The 15,806-nt window shown below is 28.4% G+C and overlaps 2 protein-coding genes and 2 long non-coding RNA genes across 4 annotated transcripts; all 4 read left to right on the top strand.

The window, feature by feature from the left end:
- Positions 1–5,096: 5,096 nt before the first annotated feature.
- On the top strand, positions 5,097–5,786 carry LOC111686222. Its single transcript, XM_023448569.2, has 4 exons — positions 5,097–5,205; positions 5,366–5,449; positions 5,511–5,555; positions 5,611–5,786. The coding sequence occupies exons 1-4, from the start codon at positions 5,145–5,147 to the stop codon at positions 5,781–5,783; spliced, it is 363 nt and encodes a 120-aa protein (XP_023304337.2). The 5' UTR covers positions 5,097–5,144; the 3' UTR covers positions 5,784–5,786.
- A 435-nt stretch (positions 5,787–6,221) lies between these two features.
- Positions 6,222–6,928, top strand: LOC124420247. The gene is made up of 5 exons (XM_046952490.1): positions 6,222–6,289; positions 6,470–6,553; positions 6,619–6,663; positions 6,718–6,830; positions 6,893–6,928. Exons 1-5 carry the CDS (start codon positions 6,229–6,231, stop codon positions 6,926–6,928), a joined length of 339 nt encoding a protein of 112 aa, XP_046808446.1. The 5' UTR covers positions 6,222–6,228.
- A 3,913-nt stretch (positions 6,929–10,841) lies between these two features.
- LOC124419946 lies at positions 10,842–11,152 on the top strand. The gene is made up of 2 exons (XR_006940933.1): positions 10,842–10,925; positions 10,983–11,152. It is a non-coding gene; the product is annotated as an uncharacterized LOC124419946 (long non-coding RNA).
- Positions 11,153–13,710: 2,558 nt separating this feature from the next.
- On the top strand, positions 13,711–14,057 carry LOC111686221. Its single transcript, XR_006940947.1, has 2 exons — positions 13,711–13,796; positions 13,965–14,057. It is a non-coding gene; the product is annotated as an uncharacterized LOC111686221 (long non-coding RNA).
- The last annotated feature ends 1,749 nt before the right edge of the window (positions 14,058–15,806 follow it).

Here is a 15,806-nt window from a genome sequence, read left to right as displayed (position 1 = left end):
CTAGTCTATAGTCTAGTCTATAGTCTAGTCTATAGTCTAGTCTATAGTCTAGTCTATAGTCTAGTCTATAGTCTAGTCTATAGTCTAGTATATAGTCTAGTCTATAGAATAGTCTATAGTCTAGTCTATAGTCTAATCAATAGTCTAGTCAATAATCTAGTCTGTAGTCCAGTCTATAGTCTAGTGTGTAGTCTAGTCTATAGTCTGGTCTATAGTCTAGTGTATTGTCTAGCCTATAATCTAGCTTATTGTCTAGTCTAAAGCCTAGTCTACAGTCAAGTCTATAATCTAGTCTATAATGTAGTCTAATGTCTATTCTATAGTCTAGTCTATAGTCCAGTCTATAGTCTAGTCTATATATTAGTCTATAGTCTAGTTTATAGACTATAGTCTTGTCTATGATCTAGTCTGTAGTCTAGTCTCTAATTTACATTCTAGTCTAGTGTACAGTCCTAGCCTATAGCATAATCTTAGATAAAGTATAGTTTATAGTCTAACAAGCCCAAAAAAAACTCAATTTATTTCAGCTAAGTTTAAACATTGGGACTGTGAGATGTTGAAAATGAATACATTATTTAATAAATTACACATGTTCACGAATAATAACTTTAACTTATTCAAAGGCATATTTGCATTTAAAGAACTGATACTAATAAAAAGCAAAAAAAAATATAACTTTTTAGTAAAATTTTTCAAACATTTGAATTAGCATCCTCTTAGCAGGGGCACGTAAAACTAGAAACGTTTTTTTGCAAAATGGTTTTAAAATATTTTGTAGTTTGTTGCCTATTTCAACAGCTGTTGGCAGTTTGGGTATCTGATGGTAATTAAAATAAATAGCTCACTATAAACTCAATACAAGTTACGTCCTTTTCCTATAGACTGCATACTTGCCGAAAGCCATACAGAGCTCTTAGCACGCAATCATCTTTATCATGCTAAAGAGGTTTGCGATAATAATGACAACGGTAAATTTTGAACTTCTAGAGATCTTAACAGTTATTTATTAATCATATTGTTACAGGCAAATGTAATGCGTCAACCGGCAATGATCAATCAGAAGATTGTGATAAATATAGTAAGATATTTTATTGGGTTTTATTTTTTCATTAACAAATTCAAATTAAATAATTCACTACAAACTTCTCTTCTTTTCAGATAACTGTTTGAAAGATGTATTAGATAAGTATAAATTTTCTATTAAAGATTATGAATATGCAACCAAACTATTTACTGAGTCAATCGCAGAAGTTTGTAATGAATGTAATGGGTTTTTAAAATATTCAAAAGTTTTTCATAATTTATTTCAATTACATTTAATGTGTGAATATAAGTATTACATTGAAAAAGCAAAGTTACATCAATTTATGTAAATAAACAAGTAGGAAAGTATAGTCGGGTATGGCCGACCATATAATACCCTACACCATGAGTATATTATTATTTCAAAATATTTAAGCAATTTATTGATAAAAAAAACAAAATTTCTAAATGAGGCTTTATATGTAGGTCAAATATGGGCAGATCCTCGGTAAATTTGGGAAATGGATATATTTTTAAATAACAGTTAGTTTTGTTGAGTTTCATTGCGATACAAATGGTTACAAGTCAATTTTAGACGTTTAAGACATTTTTTGAACGAGGGTTTATATGGGGGCTAGGGTCAAATAAGGGCCAATCCTTACGAAAATCTGCAGTGTCATTTATACTTATATAAAACTTATTTGTACCAATTTTTAGAGAGATAATAGAATATTTGACGTAATTATGGCATACAAAGTTCAAATCGGGAGGTACGATTGTATGGGGGCTAGGTGAAATAATGGACCGATTTCAAGCATTTTCAATAGGCTTCGTCCCTGTGCCAAAAAACGTGCTTGGTCCAAATTTCATCAAAATATCTGTACCTTGCGCACAAGGTTTACATGGACAGCCAGCCAGCCGTACGGACGGACATGTCTTAATCGACTCAAAAAATGATTCTGAATCGATCGGTATACTTTAAGGTGGGTATTGGACCAATATTTTTGTATGTTACAAACATCAGAACAAACATATAATACCCTCCCCACTATAGTGCTGTAGGGTATAAAAAAGAATTTTTGTTCGTTAAACTCAATGCTGCAACCAATGGATAAAATTGTATAAAAAATGTATAGATAGATAGATAGATACATAGATAGATAGATAGATAGATAGATAGATAGATAGATAGATAGATAGATAGATAGATAGATAGATAGATAGATAGATAGATAGATAGATGGATGGATGGATAGATAGATAGATAGATAGATAGATAGATAGATAGATAGATAGATAGATAGATAGATAGATAGATAGATAGATAGATAGATAGATAGATAGATAGATAGATAGATAGATAGATAGATAGATAGATATAGATAGATAGATAGATAGATAGATAGATAGATAGATAGATAGATAGATAGATAGATATTTAGTTAGTTAGTTAGTTAGTTAGTTAGTTAGTTAGTTAGTTAGTTAGTTAGTTAGTTAGTTAGTTAGTTAGTTAGTTAGTTAGTTTGTTAGTTTGCTAGTTTGTTAGTTTGTTAGTTAGTTAGTTAGTTAGTTAGTTAGTTAGTTCGTTAGTTAGTTAGTTAGTTAGTTAGTTCGTTAGTTAGTTAGTTAGTTAGTTCGTTAGTTAGTTAGTTAGTTTATTTACTACAAACAAATTCTATTCGTTAATAATAAAGATGAATAAATATGTACATTAATTTTTAAGTTTCTCATGATCAGGAATAATTACTTCAAATTATTCAAAGATACTTATAATCGATATATAAATACAAAGTTCGAATTAATTTTCAAAAGCTTTTCACCTAAGAACCTCTAAGTAAGAGCTTGTATATCGTCGAACGGAATTTTTCAATAATGCTGCTCAAATATATTCTAATATGTTGTCTACTACAACAGGTATTATCGGCTGTTGAAGGTAAGTAAAAACAAGAGTTTTACCTAGATAGATATTCTATTCAGAAAGTGATTCTGAGTCTTTTGGTATACTTTGAGATGTCTTTAGAACTCGGAATACATTTTCCACTTTAGTGGTGTAGGATAAAAAAAAAGTAGAATACAATAAAAGTTTTTGAAAACTTATTCTTTCTTTATACATAGACTGTCCATTTCCTGAACACCATCCTGAGCACCAGGTAGCCAATAAACTTATCAATGATAAGGCGGTGTGCTCTGACGCTTATGGTAAAATTCCTGCTTGTACAATAGAAAGTAAAATAAAATCTTAATTATTATCTATTTGCAGTTCAATGTATAACCACATCCAACCAAACTTGTTTTGAAACATATAGTAAGTTTTGTTTTTCATTTTATATAAAATAACTTCATTCATGATACAATTTCAGATAATTGTTTGAAAGATGTAATAGAGGATTTCAAAGAAGCTGCCATAGATTTTGATCTTTTAATCAAAATTGTTATAGAGACTCAGAATGAAGTTGATATCGATTGCAATTCAGTTTGTTTTTATGAAATAATTTTTAGGAAATTGTTGGAAAATCATTTATTCTGTGGATAAAGATTGTTAAAGTAGCAAAAAATAAAGTTATGTCACATAAAAAATTTAAATTATTATGAAATCAATGATAGATAGATAGACAGATAGATAGATAGATAGATAGATAGATAGATAGATAGATAGATAGATAGATAGATAGATAGATAGATAGATAGATAGATAGATAGATAGATAGATAGATAGATAGATAGATAGATAATTAGATAGATAGATAGATAGATAGATAGATAGATAGATAGATAGATAGATAGATAGATAGATAGATAGATAGATAGATAGATAGATAGATAAAAAGTTAGTTAGTTAGTTACATTTTGATAATTTTTCGTTCCTCAAAAAGTACTTTTTGAAATTTGTATAATATTGAACCTATAAGTATGATTTTTTGCATAATATTAAAGCTAGGAATGTGAAATTAAACATGTATTGCTGGGATTACGTGAGAACCTCAAAAAGAGAACATTTTGGTTTTTTTTTCGTTCTTCAAAAGGTACTTTTTAAAATTTCTATAATATTGAACCTAGAAGCATGAAATTAAGTACGTAGAGCCCGGATTACGTGAGAACCCATAAAAGGGAAATTTTTGGTACTTAATCGTTCTTCAAAAGGTATTTTTTAAAATTTCTATAATACTAAACGTAGAAACTTGAAATTAAACGTGTATGGTCCGAATTAAATTAGAACCCACATTAGGGGACTTTTTGGTAATTTTTAGTTCTTCAAAATGTACTTTTAGAAATTTCTATAATATTGAACATAGAAGCATAAAATTAAGTATGTGGAGTCCGGATTACATGAGAACCTATAAAAGCGGACTTTTTGGTACTTTATCGATCTTCAAAAGGTACTTTTTGAAATTTTTATAATACAGAACATAGAAACATTAAATTAAGCATGTAAGTACCCATAAAAGGAGACTTTTTGGTACTTTTTCGTTCATCAAAAGGTAGTTTTTGAAATTTCTATAATATTGAACCTAGAAGCATGTAGAGTTCGGATTAAATGAGAATCTATAAATGGAGACTTTTTGGTACTTCATCGTTTTTCTTGAAATTTCTATAATACTGAATCTAGAAACATGTAATTAAGTATGTATGACCTGGATAAAGTGAGAACCCATTAAAAAGGAAACTTTTTCATTCTTCAAAAGGTATTTTTTTAAATTTCTATAATATTAAACCCATAAACATGAAATTAAGCATGTATGCCCCGGATTAAGTGAGACCCTATAGAAGGGGACTTTATGGTACTTTTGGTACGTTCTTCAAAAGGTACTCTTCGAATTTTCTAAAATATCGGTAGTACAACATTAAAAAATAGAGAGGTTACCACAATTTTACAATGCCTATAAAACGGCTCGCTTACAAGGTAGCGGGTTATAAGCTAATTGATGAATAAAAATGTACATTAATTATTAATTTTCTCATGATCAGGAATAATTACTTCAAATTATTCAGAGATACATATAATCTGTGTTATAGCATTGGTATGAATATAAAGATACAAAATTCGATTTCATTTTCAAAAGCTTTTCAGATAAGAACCTCTATGTAAGAGCTTGTATATCGTCAAACGGTCTTTTTCAATAATGCTGCTCAAATATATTCTAATATGTTTCCTACTGCAACAGGTATTATCAGCTGTTCAAGGTATGTAAAAATAAGAGTTTAATCTAGATAGATATTCGAGTTAGAAAGTGATTCTGAGACTTTTGGTATTCTCTAGAATGGTGTGTCTTTAGAACTGTAGGATACAAACAATTAGAACACAATAAAAGTTATTCAAAATTTATTCTTTCTTTATTCATAGACTGTCCATTTCCTGAGCACCATGCTGAGCACCACGTAGCCAATAATCTTATTAATGATAAGGCGGTGTGCTCTGACGCTTATGGTAAAATTTCTGCTTGTACAATAGAAAGTAAAATAAAATCTTAATTATTATCTATTTGCAGTTAAATGTATAACCACATCCGACCAAACTTGTTTTGAAAAATATAGTAAGTTCTGTGTTTTATTTTATATAAAATAACTTCATTCATGATACAATTTCAGATAATTGTTTGAAAGACGCAATAGAGGATTTCAAAGATGCTGCCATAGATTTTGATCTTTTAATCATAATTGTTATAGAGGCACAGAATGAAGCTGATATAGATTGCAATTCAGTTTGTTTTTATGAAATAATTTTTAGGAAATTGTTGGAAAATCGTGTATTCTGTGGATAAAGATTGTTAAACTAGCAAAAAAATAAAGTTATGTCACATAAAAAATTTAAATTATTATGAAATCAATGATAAATAGATGGATAGATAGATAGATAGATAGATAGATAGATAGATAGATAGATAGATAGATAGATAGATAGATAGATAGATAGATAGATAGATAGATAGATAGATAGAAAGTTAGTTAGTTAGTTAAACTCCACTTCATTCATTAGTATATTTACTACAAACAAATTCTATTCGTTAATAATATTGATGAATAAAAATGTACATTAATTATCAATTTTCTCATGATCAGGAATAATTACTTCAAATTATTCAGAGATACATATTATCTGTGTTATAGCATTGGTATGAATATAAAGATACAAAATTCGATTTCATTTTCAAATGCTTTTCAGATAAGAACCTCGAAGTAAGAGCTTGTATATCGTCTTTTTCAATAATGCTGCTCAAATATATTCTAATATGTTTCCTACTGCAACAGGTATCATCAGCTGTTAATGGTATGTAAAAACAAGAGTTTTACCTAGATAGATATTCGAGTCAGAAAGTGATTCTGAGTCTTTAGGTATTCTTTGAGATGCCTTCAGAACCCGGAATACCTTTTCATTGTAGTGGTGTACGATAAAAAAAAGTAGAGCACAATAAAAGTTATTCAAAATTTATTCTTTCTTTATACATAGACTGTCCATTTCCTGAACACCATCCTGAGCATCACGTAGCCAATAAACTTATCAATGATAAAGAGGTGTGCTCTGACTTTTATGGTAGTATTTCTGCTTGTACAAGAGAAAGTAAAATAAGTTCTTAATCATTTATTATATATTTGCAGTTAAATGTATAACCACATCCGACCAAACTTGTTTTGAAAAATATAGTAAGTTCTTTTTTATTTTTTTATATAATAACTTCATAAATGTTACAATTTCAGATGATTGTTTGAAAGCTGTAATAGAGGATTTCAAAGATGCTGCCATAGATTTTGATCTTTTAATCTTAATTGTTATAGAGGCACAGAATGAAGCTGATATCGATTGCAATTCAGTTTGTTTTTATGATATAATTTTTCGAAAATTGTTGGAAAATCGTGTATTCTGTGGATATAGATTGTTAAACTAGCAAAAAATAATGTTATGTCATAAAATTAATTTAAAAAAATTTTATCAAATTATTAATGATAGATAGATAGATAGATAGATAGATAGATAGATAGATAGATAGATAGATAGATAGATAGATAGATAGATAGATAGATAGATAGATAGATAGATAGATAGATAGATAGATAGATAGATAGATAGATAGATAGATAGATAGATAGATAGATAGATAGATAGATAGATAGATAGATAGATAGATAGATAGATAGATAGATAGATAGATAGATAGATAGATAGATAGATAGATAGATAGATAGATATATAGATAGATAGATAGATAGATAGATAGATAGATAGATAGATAGATAGATAGATAGATAGATAGATAGATATATAGATAGAATTATCTCCAAAATTGAGACTTGTACTTTGATTACAATGTTCTATTAAACAAGTCAGATTTCTATATTCGGCTGTGCCGAATCTTATATATCCTCCACCAAGTATGTTTTAAAATACAGTTTTTATTTATCTTGTAAATCTGTACATATGTCACACATACACACAAAAAAAATATAAAATGTAGCAGCAAGAAATATTAACCGCTGTACTGTACTACCACCGTTAAACTGTATTACCACACTCAAACAAATATTAGCTGTGTTACCAACATATTACTGCTTTATCTCCCTGTTGTTTTTATGCTTTTATTTATAATTTGTTGAGGAAATTTTCAGAGGTAGTCTCAGATTTTTACCCGTGTATCAGTTATTTATGGACCGATTTTGCTGATTTTCAATAGGAAACTTCTCGAAAGCATGTCTGACAGAATTCAATAATTTGGGTCTCGAAGATATCTGGAGTTTTCAGAAAATTGATTTCCACAGACAGACGGACATGCCTTAATCGACTCCTTCTCACGAAGGTGAAGGGTATAAAAAGCCCTATTTGGCGGCTTGTCTCCGGCACCATAGAAAATCGACTCAGAAAATTATTCTAAGCTTTTAACGCACAATATTATTGTGCGTTACAAACTTCAGCCCAATATACCATCTACACTAAAGTTGTGTAGGGTATAATCAACATGGAAAATCAAAACAATTGTTCAATTCACAATCAAGATGTATATTGTATCTACTAAAGTGTAGTAACAGTGATTGTGAATAGATTTTTGTAGCAAGTCATAAGTTTATGTTCACAATAAAAAAAATAGAACTTTTGCATAGAAAATACCAACAACATTGTTATGACTATTGTAGCAGCTGCTGACATACAACGCTACAACATCGATTGTGAATTGAAGAAATAAGTCTAAAGAAGGGCATGTTGAGCACCTATTACATAACCCAATGCCTGGGTGGGTATGGTGTTTATAGAAACTACCTACATCGATTTGGATACATCTCTGAAAGAGTCGATAATATCGTCCAGTCTATGTGACGCTGCTCCTCTAGACGTCAGTGTAAATTTCGAACGTGCCGCTGAGTTTGGCTAAAGGCTTTTAAGCTCGATTTATATGTATAAATCTATTACATAAAGATCTTGCTGATCTTTACGAGCAGTTTGACATTCTGTAAATGCAGACAGAAGTCTTTTCATCTAGAAGTTTTTACTTGCTCAGATAATGCTAATTATTAACATTTCAATTATCGAATAAATGAATTTTAAAAAAATATAAATTTAATATTTTAAATAATAAGTTAATGTATTCCTAGACATGTACCTCACTTTGGCGTTACTAATTAGATGTCCATAAAAAGCCCTCAACTTAATGGTTAAGCGATTCAGAATCCTATATAGTTTTACAAAATGTTGCTTAAATACATTTTAATTTGTAACTTATTACACTTTGCGTTGTCAGAAGATATACCGAGTAAGTTTTGTTTAATAAATTTAAAAAAAGTAAAATTGTTTTTTTCCTTGTATCCTAAAAGTTATTTGTGCATCAGCAACCTCTGTTAGTGATCCTATAGCGATCCAAGGTCTTCAAGCAGAAAAATATGCTTGTGATGTGAAATATCGTAAATATTATTACGTAGATGTAAAAAAGTAAATTGAAAATTAATAAATTATTTTTATACAGAAAACTGTTTGGATAAAGCAATTGCCAAATTTGGAAAGCGTATTGGAGAACAAAATCCAACTTGTGATCTAAAAGAAGCAACGAATGCTCTTATTGAGAAATATCTTGGTGTAAAAATATCGATTACTTAATGATAATGAAGGAAAGAAGGTGTGAAAAGAATGAATGAATAAAATAAAATTTGAGTGTAAAAACTCGATCAGTTAGAAAACAAATGGGAGGAAAGAGAACTTAAAATGCAAAACAATTAATTTAGTTTGGAAAAATCGAATTTGTTTAATAAAACATCAATTTGTTGTGAATATTTTTTAAGTTGCCTTGAAAAATATTTAATTAAAAAGTAATAAGTAAGTAATTATAGTCGGACTAGGACGATCATATAATACCCTATACCTGTTACAAAAATAAATTTTAGTTTTACTTTCACATTTAAGTTGAATTGTACGTTGCCTCGGATATACTTAGGTCATTTATTGTAGAATGAAATTGCGGACATTTAAGTCAAATTTTGAGGGGGACATTTTATAGGGGCTAGGGTCAAATGAGGCCCTATAATTATTAAGTTCATGAGGGTCGTTAAGGCTAACATAGAACTTGGTTTTGCAGCTTTTTATCGAGATAAAAGTATATTAAACATAATAATGAACTTAAAATCCCTAATCGGCGGGTTAAGTTGTATGGGGGCTGGATGAAATAATGGTCCGATCTTAAGCATTTTCAAAAGACTTCGTCTCTGGTACCATAGAATATTATGTGCCAAATTTCATTAAATTATCTCTAAAATTGTGACCTGTAGTTTGATTACAAGATTAACAAGCCCTATTAGGGGGTTAAGTTGTATGGGGGCTAGGAGAAATAATGGACCGATTTTAAGGATTTTCAATGGGCTCTGTTCCTGGGACAATAGAGGAACATGTATCAAATTTCATTGAATTATCTTCAAAATTGCGACCTGTAGTTTAATTACAAAGTTTACATGGAGGGACAGACGAACGGACATAGCTAAATCGACTCAGAAAATGATTCTTTAGGTGGGTATAGGACCAATATTATAGTGCGTTACAAACATTAGCACAAACTCAATATCAAGGTCATCAAGGCTATTATAGAACTTGGTTTTGCAGCCATTTATCGAGATACAATTATATCAAACATAAAAATGAACTTCAAATCCCTAATCGGCGGGTTAAGTTGTATGGGGGCTGGGTGAAATAATGGTCCGATCTTAAGCATTTTCAAAAGACTTCGTCTCTGGTACCATAGAATATTATGTGCCAAATTTCATTAAATTATCTCTAAAATTGTGACCTGTAGTTTGATTAGAAAGTTTACAAACCCTATGCGGGGGTTCAGTTGTATGGGGGCTAGGTGAAATAATTGACCGATCTTAACCATTTTCAATGGGTTTTGTTCCTTGGACAATAGAAGATCATATACCAAATTTCATTGAATTGTCTTCAAAATTGCGACCTGTAGTTTAGTTACAAAGTTTACATGGACGGACAGACGAACGGACATAGCTAAATCGACTCAGAAAATTATTCTTTAGGTGGGTATAGGAACAATATTATTGTGCGTTACAAACATCAGCGCAAACTCAATATACTGTCTACACTAAAGTGGTATAAAAGTTCATATATATTAACACAAACAATATTTATATAATCACTCAAGCATATTCATAGATACTTCGTTATTATAATTTGATTTCCGTAAAGGGTTCTTAACTCAACGATCAAATGTTTCTTAAATATATTTTAATATTTCACCTGCTACACTTTGCAATTGCACAAGATATGACCAGTAAATTAAAAACAAAATTCACCATTTTTAATAAATAAAATTTATAAAATTTTCTTTATCTTAAAGTTATGGCTATAGAAGCAAACTCTGATAATAGCCCTATAAAAATCATGGGTGCTGAAGCTGCAAAATATAGATGTGATGTTGCATATCGTAAAAAATTATTGTGTAAACAAAATAAAAAGATATTAATCGATTTCTTTCTTACAGAGAATTGTATGGATGAAGTAGCTGTAACATTTGGAGCCTAGTAAGTGAAAAAATATATCCAGGTAAAACGAAACGAGATTTTCTGGTGCAAAAATGACGATTTGCATATATAAATTGAAGGGAAAAGAATAAATTATAGATTTTAGACGATATTAATAATAAAAAGTAAAGATAGATATCAAATTTTTGGTAAAATACCTAAAATTCGGTGAAAAACCACGAATTTTTAGACCAAAATATAAAATTAGTCAACGAAGGCTCTCGAAAAGTTACTATATGTTCCACCAATTAACAAGATATATGAGGGTATTTATAGCCAAGTGACCGAATAACTAAAGGTTATAGGTCAAGTCATTATGTATAACATATGTATTTGTGCAATTCACAATCGGTGTAGTACGGTTGTATCGTACTATGTTATAATTTTTTTTATACCCTTCACCGTCGTTTTTCATTCCGTTTGTAATCTATATATAAACATTAATGTGTATTTGTTATAGACTACTAAGCTGCTGAACCGATTTTCTTGAAATTTTCACAGAGTATTCCTGTATTTTGAAATTACAATTGGGCGAGGAGCCACGCCCATATTAAGAAAATATAAAATCCTTATATTTGATATAATATAACAGGTAGAGTCATTAAAATTTTGTCGGAGCCACAATATGATTATTTAGGTTAAAAATAGGCGGACTAGCGTTAGGGGGCGTGTCACCTCTCATATAAATTAAATACAAAAATTCGTTTAATAAACCTTTAAGAAAATTTTTTTAACTTTGTAACTAAATAATAATTTTTTGTTGATTATATATTTAATTTCGATTGGGGTAGCGAAGCACACCGGGTATTAGCTAGTTTCTATAATAAATTTTCCGACCCTATAAAGTATATACATATATTCTGGATCCTTATAGATATATATTTGTTGAAATCAGTTTTTAGAGGACTCTGATATCGGTCAGATCCGAATCTTCAATAATTCTGTTAGACATTCGGGAAGATCACTATTTAAAATCAGCAATATCGGTCCATAAATTAGCAGAACCAAGAGCAGCACTAGTGTGTTGTTATTGGCTTAAAACATGAAATTATGTATGTAGAACCTGGCTTTAATCTAGAAGCCATAAAAGGGAACTTTACGGTACTTTTTCGTTTTTCAAAAGGTACTTTTTGAATTTTCTATAATATTAAACCTAGAAACAGGAAGCTAAGAATGCAATGTGAGAACTTAAAAAAGTGAAATTTTAAAAAGTAAAATTAAGTATTAGATTATACGAGAACACATCAATGGGAAGTTTTTGGCAATTTTCTTGTTCGACAAAAGGTACTTTTTGAATTTTCTATAACATTGAACCTAGACACAGTGAGAACACATAAAAAGGAACTTTTTTTGGTACTTTTTCGTTTCTCAAAAGTACTTTTTGAGTTTTCTATAATAATAAAACCAGAAACATGAAATTAAGTATGTATTGCCTGAATTAGATGAGAAGTCATAAAAAGGTAACTTCCTGAGAATGATTTCAGATGTAGTGAATTTGGAATCAAATAAAAAGAACATCCCTTCTATGATAAGCTTGTGTTAAAATCATAACTTCATGTATGGAGTAAATTCGACTTCTTTTTCGCTTTTAACTAAGTTTTTCAATGGACAGTGGTCTAGTTAGTTAGTTAATTAGTTAGTTAGTTAGTTAGTTAGTTAGTTGGTTAATTAATTAGTTAGTAGGTTAGTTAGTTAGTTAGTTAGTTAGTTAATTAGTTAGTTAGTTAAGTAGTTAGTTAGTTAGTTAGTTAGTTAGTTAGTTAGTTAGTTAGTTAGTTAGTTAGTTAGTTAGTTCGTTAGTTAGTTAGTTAGTTAGTTAGTTAGTTAGTTAGTTAGTTAGTTAATTAATTTGTTAGTTAGTTAGTTAGTTAGTTAGTTTGTTAGTTTGTTAGTTAGTTAGTTAGTTAGTTAGTTAGTTAGTTAGTTAGTTAGTTAGTTAGTTAGTTAGTTAGTTATTTAGTTAGTTAATTAGTTAGTTAATTTGTTAGTTAGTCAATTAGTTAGTTAGTTAGTTAGTTAGTTAGTTAGTTAGTTAGTTAGTTAGTTAGTTAGTTAGTTAGTTAGTTAGTTAGTTAGTTAGTTAGTTAGTTAGTTAGTAAGTAAGTTAGTTAGTTAGTTGGTTAGTTAGTTAGTTAGTTAGTTAGTTAGTTAGTTAATTAGTGAGTTAGTTAGTTAATTAGTTAGTTAGTTAATTTGTTAGTTAGTTAATTTGTTGGTTAGTTAGTTAATTACTTAGTTAGTTAGTTAGTTAGTTAGTTAGTTAGTTAGTTAGTTAGTTAGTTATTTAGTTAGTTAGTTAGTTAGTTAATTAGTTAGTTAGTTAGTTAGTTAATTAATTTGTTAGTTAGTTAGTTAGTTAGTTAGTTAGTTAGTTAGTTATTTAGTTAGTTTGTTAGTTAATTAGTTAGTTAGTTAGTCAGTTAGTTAGTTACTTAGATAGTTAGTTAGTTAGTTAGTTAGTTAGTTAGTTAGTTAGGTAGTTAGTTCTCTAAAAACAGTTTATTTAATCAAGAATTTTTTTAGTTTAGGTTAAGTTTAACTTGAAAATCAAAATTTCTTATGCCCGTTACACATAACGTCTGTGAATAATTGGTTTACCATAGATTTTAGCTATTGTATAATAGCGGTCCATAAAAGACGTAGGCTTGAGCACATGATATATAACATTCTAACAGCTCTAATCAAGATCTCGTGTCTCGTAAAACTGTCTTCTACACAAATGTCTATTAAATATGTCTTGATATGTTGCCTACTTCCACAGGTGTTAACTCAAGGTTAGTAAGATACTGTTTAGCTGGATCGATATTTTACTATGTAAGTGATTATTTTGTTCGATAGTGAGTAAAGAGAGCGTATGATCAAAATTATAGGCCAATATTTACAAACATCAGCTTAAACTACTTCTTATACTCTCAAGTACAAAATCTATCCTTTCTTTATAGAATGTATATTTCCTGAAAACGATCCTGAGCACACAGCAGCAATTGATCTCGTCTATGGCAGAGAGTATTGCATTGATATGTTTGGTAAATTTTGTGTTTTTTTATCAATAGAAAGAAATTTCATTAATTACTATACTATTTTCCAGTCAAATGTTCAAAAAGACACAGGGATACTTGTTTTCGTTTATATGGTAAAGTTTGTTTTAATTTTGGATTTGTTAAGAAAGAAATTTTCTTTTTATAAATATTTTAATTTCAGATAACTGTTTGAAAAATATGATAGAAGAATATAAAAGTACTATATCAGGTTATGAAGTTTCAAGAAATCGTTTTAATAAAGCTGAGGAAGAGGCTGGTAATAATTGTGATCCAATTTGTTTTTATCACATAATTTATCAAAAATTATATTATGATCGTGTGTTCTGTGTGTAGAGGTGTTAAAACTTTAAGATCGAAAAATAAATAAAGAACACAAATAAGTTTCGTTTTTCATAATATAAAGACTAATCGAGAAGTTTTTTAATGCCAAATTATAAATGAAAATGTAATTATTTTTTTTTTAATAAAAATTAAAAATTATTTTTTTATTTTAAATTTTGTGTAACGTGTACTGCTATAATTTTGTTTTTAAGTGTATTTTATTATTTATAACTTTATTCTTTATTTATATAAAATATTAGCATAAAATGCAAATAAATATTAATAAAAGTAATTTATTAAATTTTTTGTTTAAACAATTTTTTGTTCAAATTAATTAATTTTTATTACAAAATATATAACAGTAATACTTCCTTTTTGATTGCTGAACTTTCTAAATGGAATTTCCAACTTCTAAATGTTTCTTAAAAACAAACAAACAAATCAAATTACGAAACGAAGAAACAAAAGTAATAAAACAAATTAAAACAGCAAAATGTTTACAAAACAATTTGCAACTTTTAAATTAAATTAAAAGAAAAAAACGTAGAAGAAAACGCAATAAAATTTGAAAACCCACTACAAAAAAAAAGTAATTTAAAATCCATTAAAATCATATTAATAAAACAATATAAAATTAATTTATTTATTTGTTTATGTTTAATAAACTTTAATCACAAACAAAAAACAAAAAAAAAAATTAATAAAAATTTTTCCAAATTCAAAATTTCGATTTGATTAAACTCAACGAACAAAAACAATATGTAGTGTTTTTTTTAATTAATTATTTAAACACAACTAGTGACTAGGTACTGAAACCAGAACCATTTTAAATTAGATAAAAAAAAACAATTCTAAACCCCAGATACTGTTTTCCTATACGATGCCGAACTTTGAATTAATAATTATGATAAGAGTAGAAAAAAAATGCGTCGTCGACATGTCGTAAAAGTAAGAATTAATAAAATATAAAACACATTTTATTTGAATATTTATTAAAATGTTTACTCTTTGTTTAATCTAATGAGCTGCTACTAGCATTTTGTTTTATTTTTTAATTTATTATAAATTTTTATAAACATTTATGTTTCTAAATGTTGTAGTATTTGTGTGAATAGTATCGAAATTGAATCATAGCTTCGAGAATCTCTAATTATTCTAATGATATGGAAAGGCAAGTCTAACATTCTTTAAGATACAGTGGGAGAGAAAAGTTATGAATGGGTAAAAAGCTAATACAACGAAAAAATTCTGTCAGAACAGATGTCGTGGTAACTAAGTAATTAACTAACAAAATAACTAAATAACGAAATAACGAAATAACTAAATAACTAAATAACTAAATAACTAAATAACTAAATAACTAAATAACTAAATAACTAAATAATTAAATAATTAAATAACTAAATAACTAAATAACTAAAT

This window comes from Lucilia cuprina, chromosome 5 (genome assembly GCF_022045245.1).
Source record: "Lucilia cuprina isolate Lc7/37 chromosome 5, ASM2204524v1, whole genome shotgun sequence".
Lineage (NCBI taxonomy): Eukaryota > Metazoa > Arthropoda > Insecta > Diptera > Calliphoridae > Lucilia > Lucilia cuprina.
This window is presented reverse-complemented; position numbering and strand designations above follow the sequence as displayed.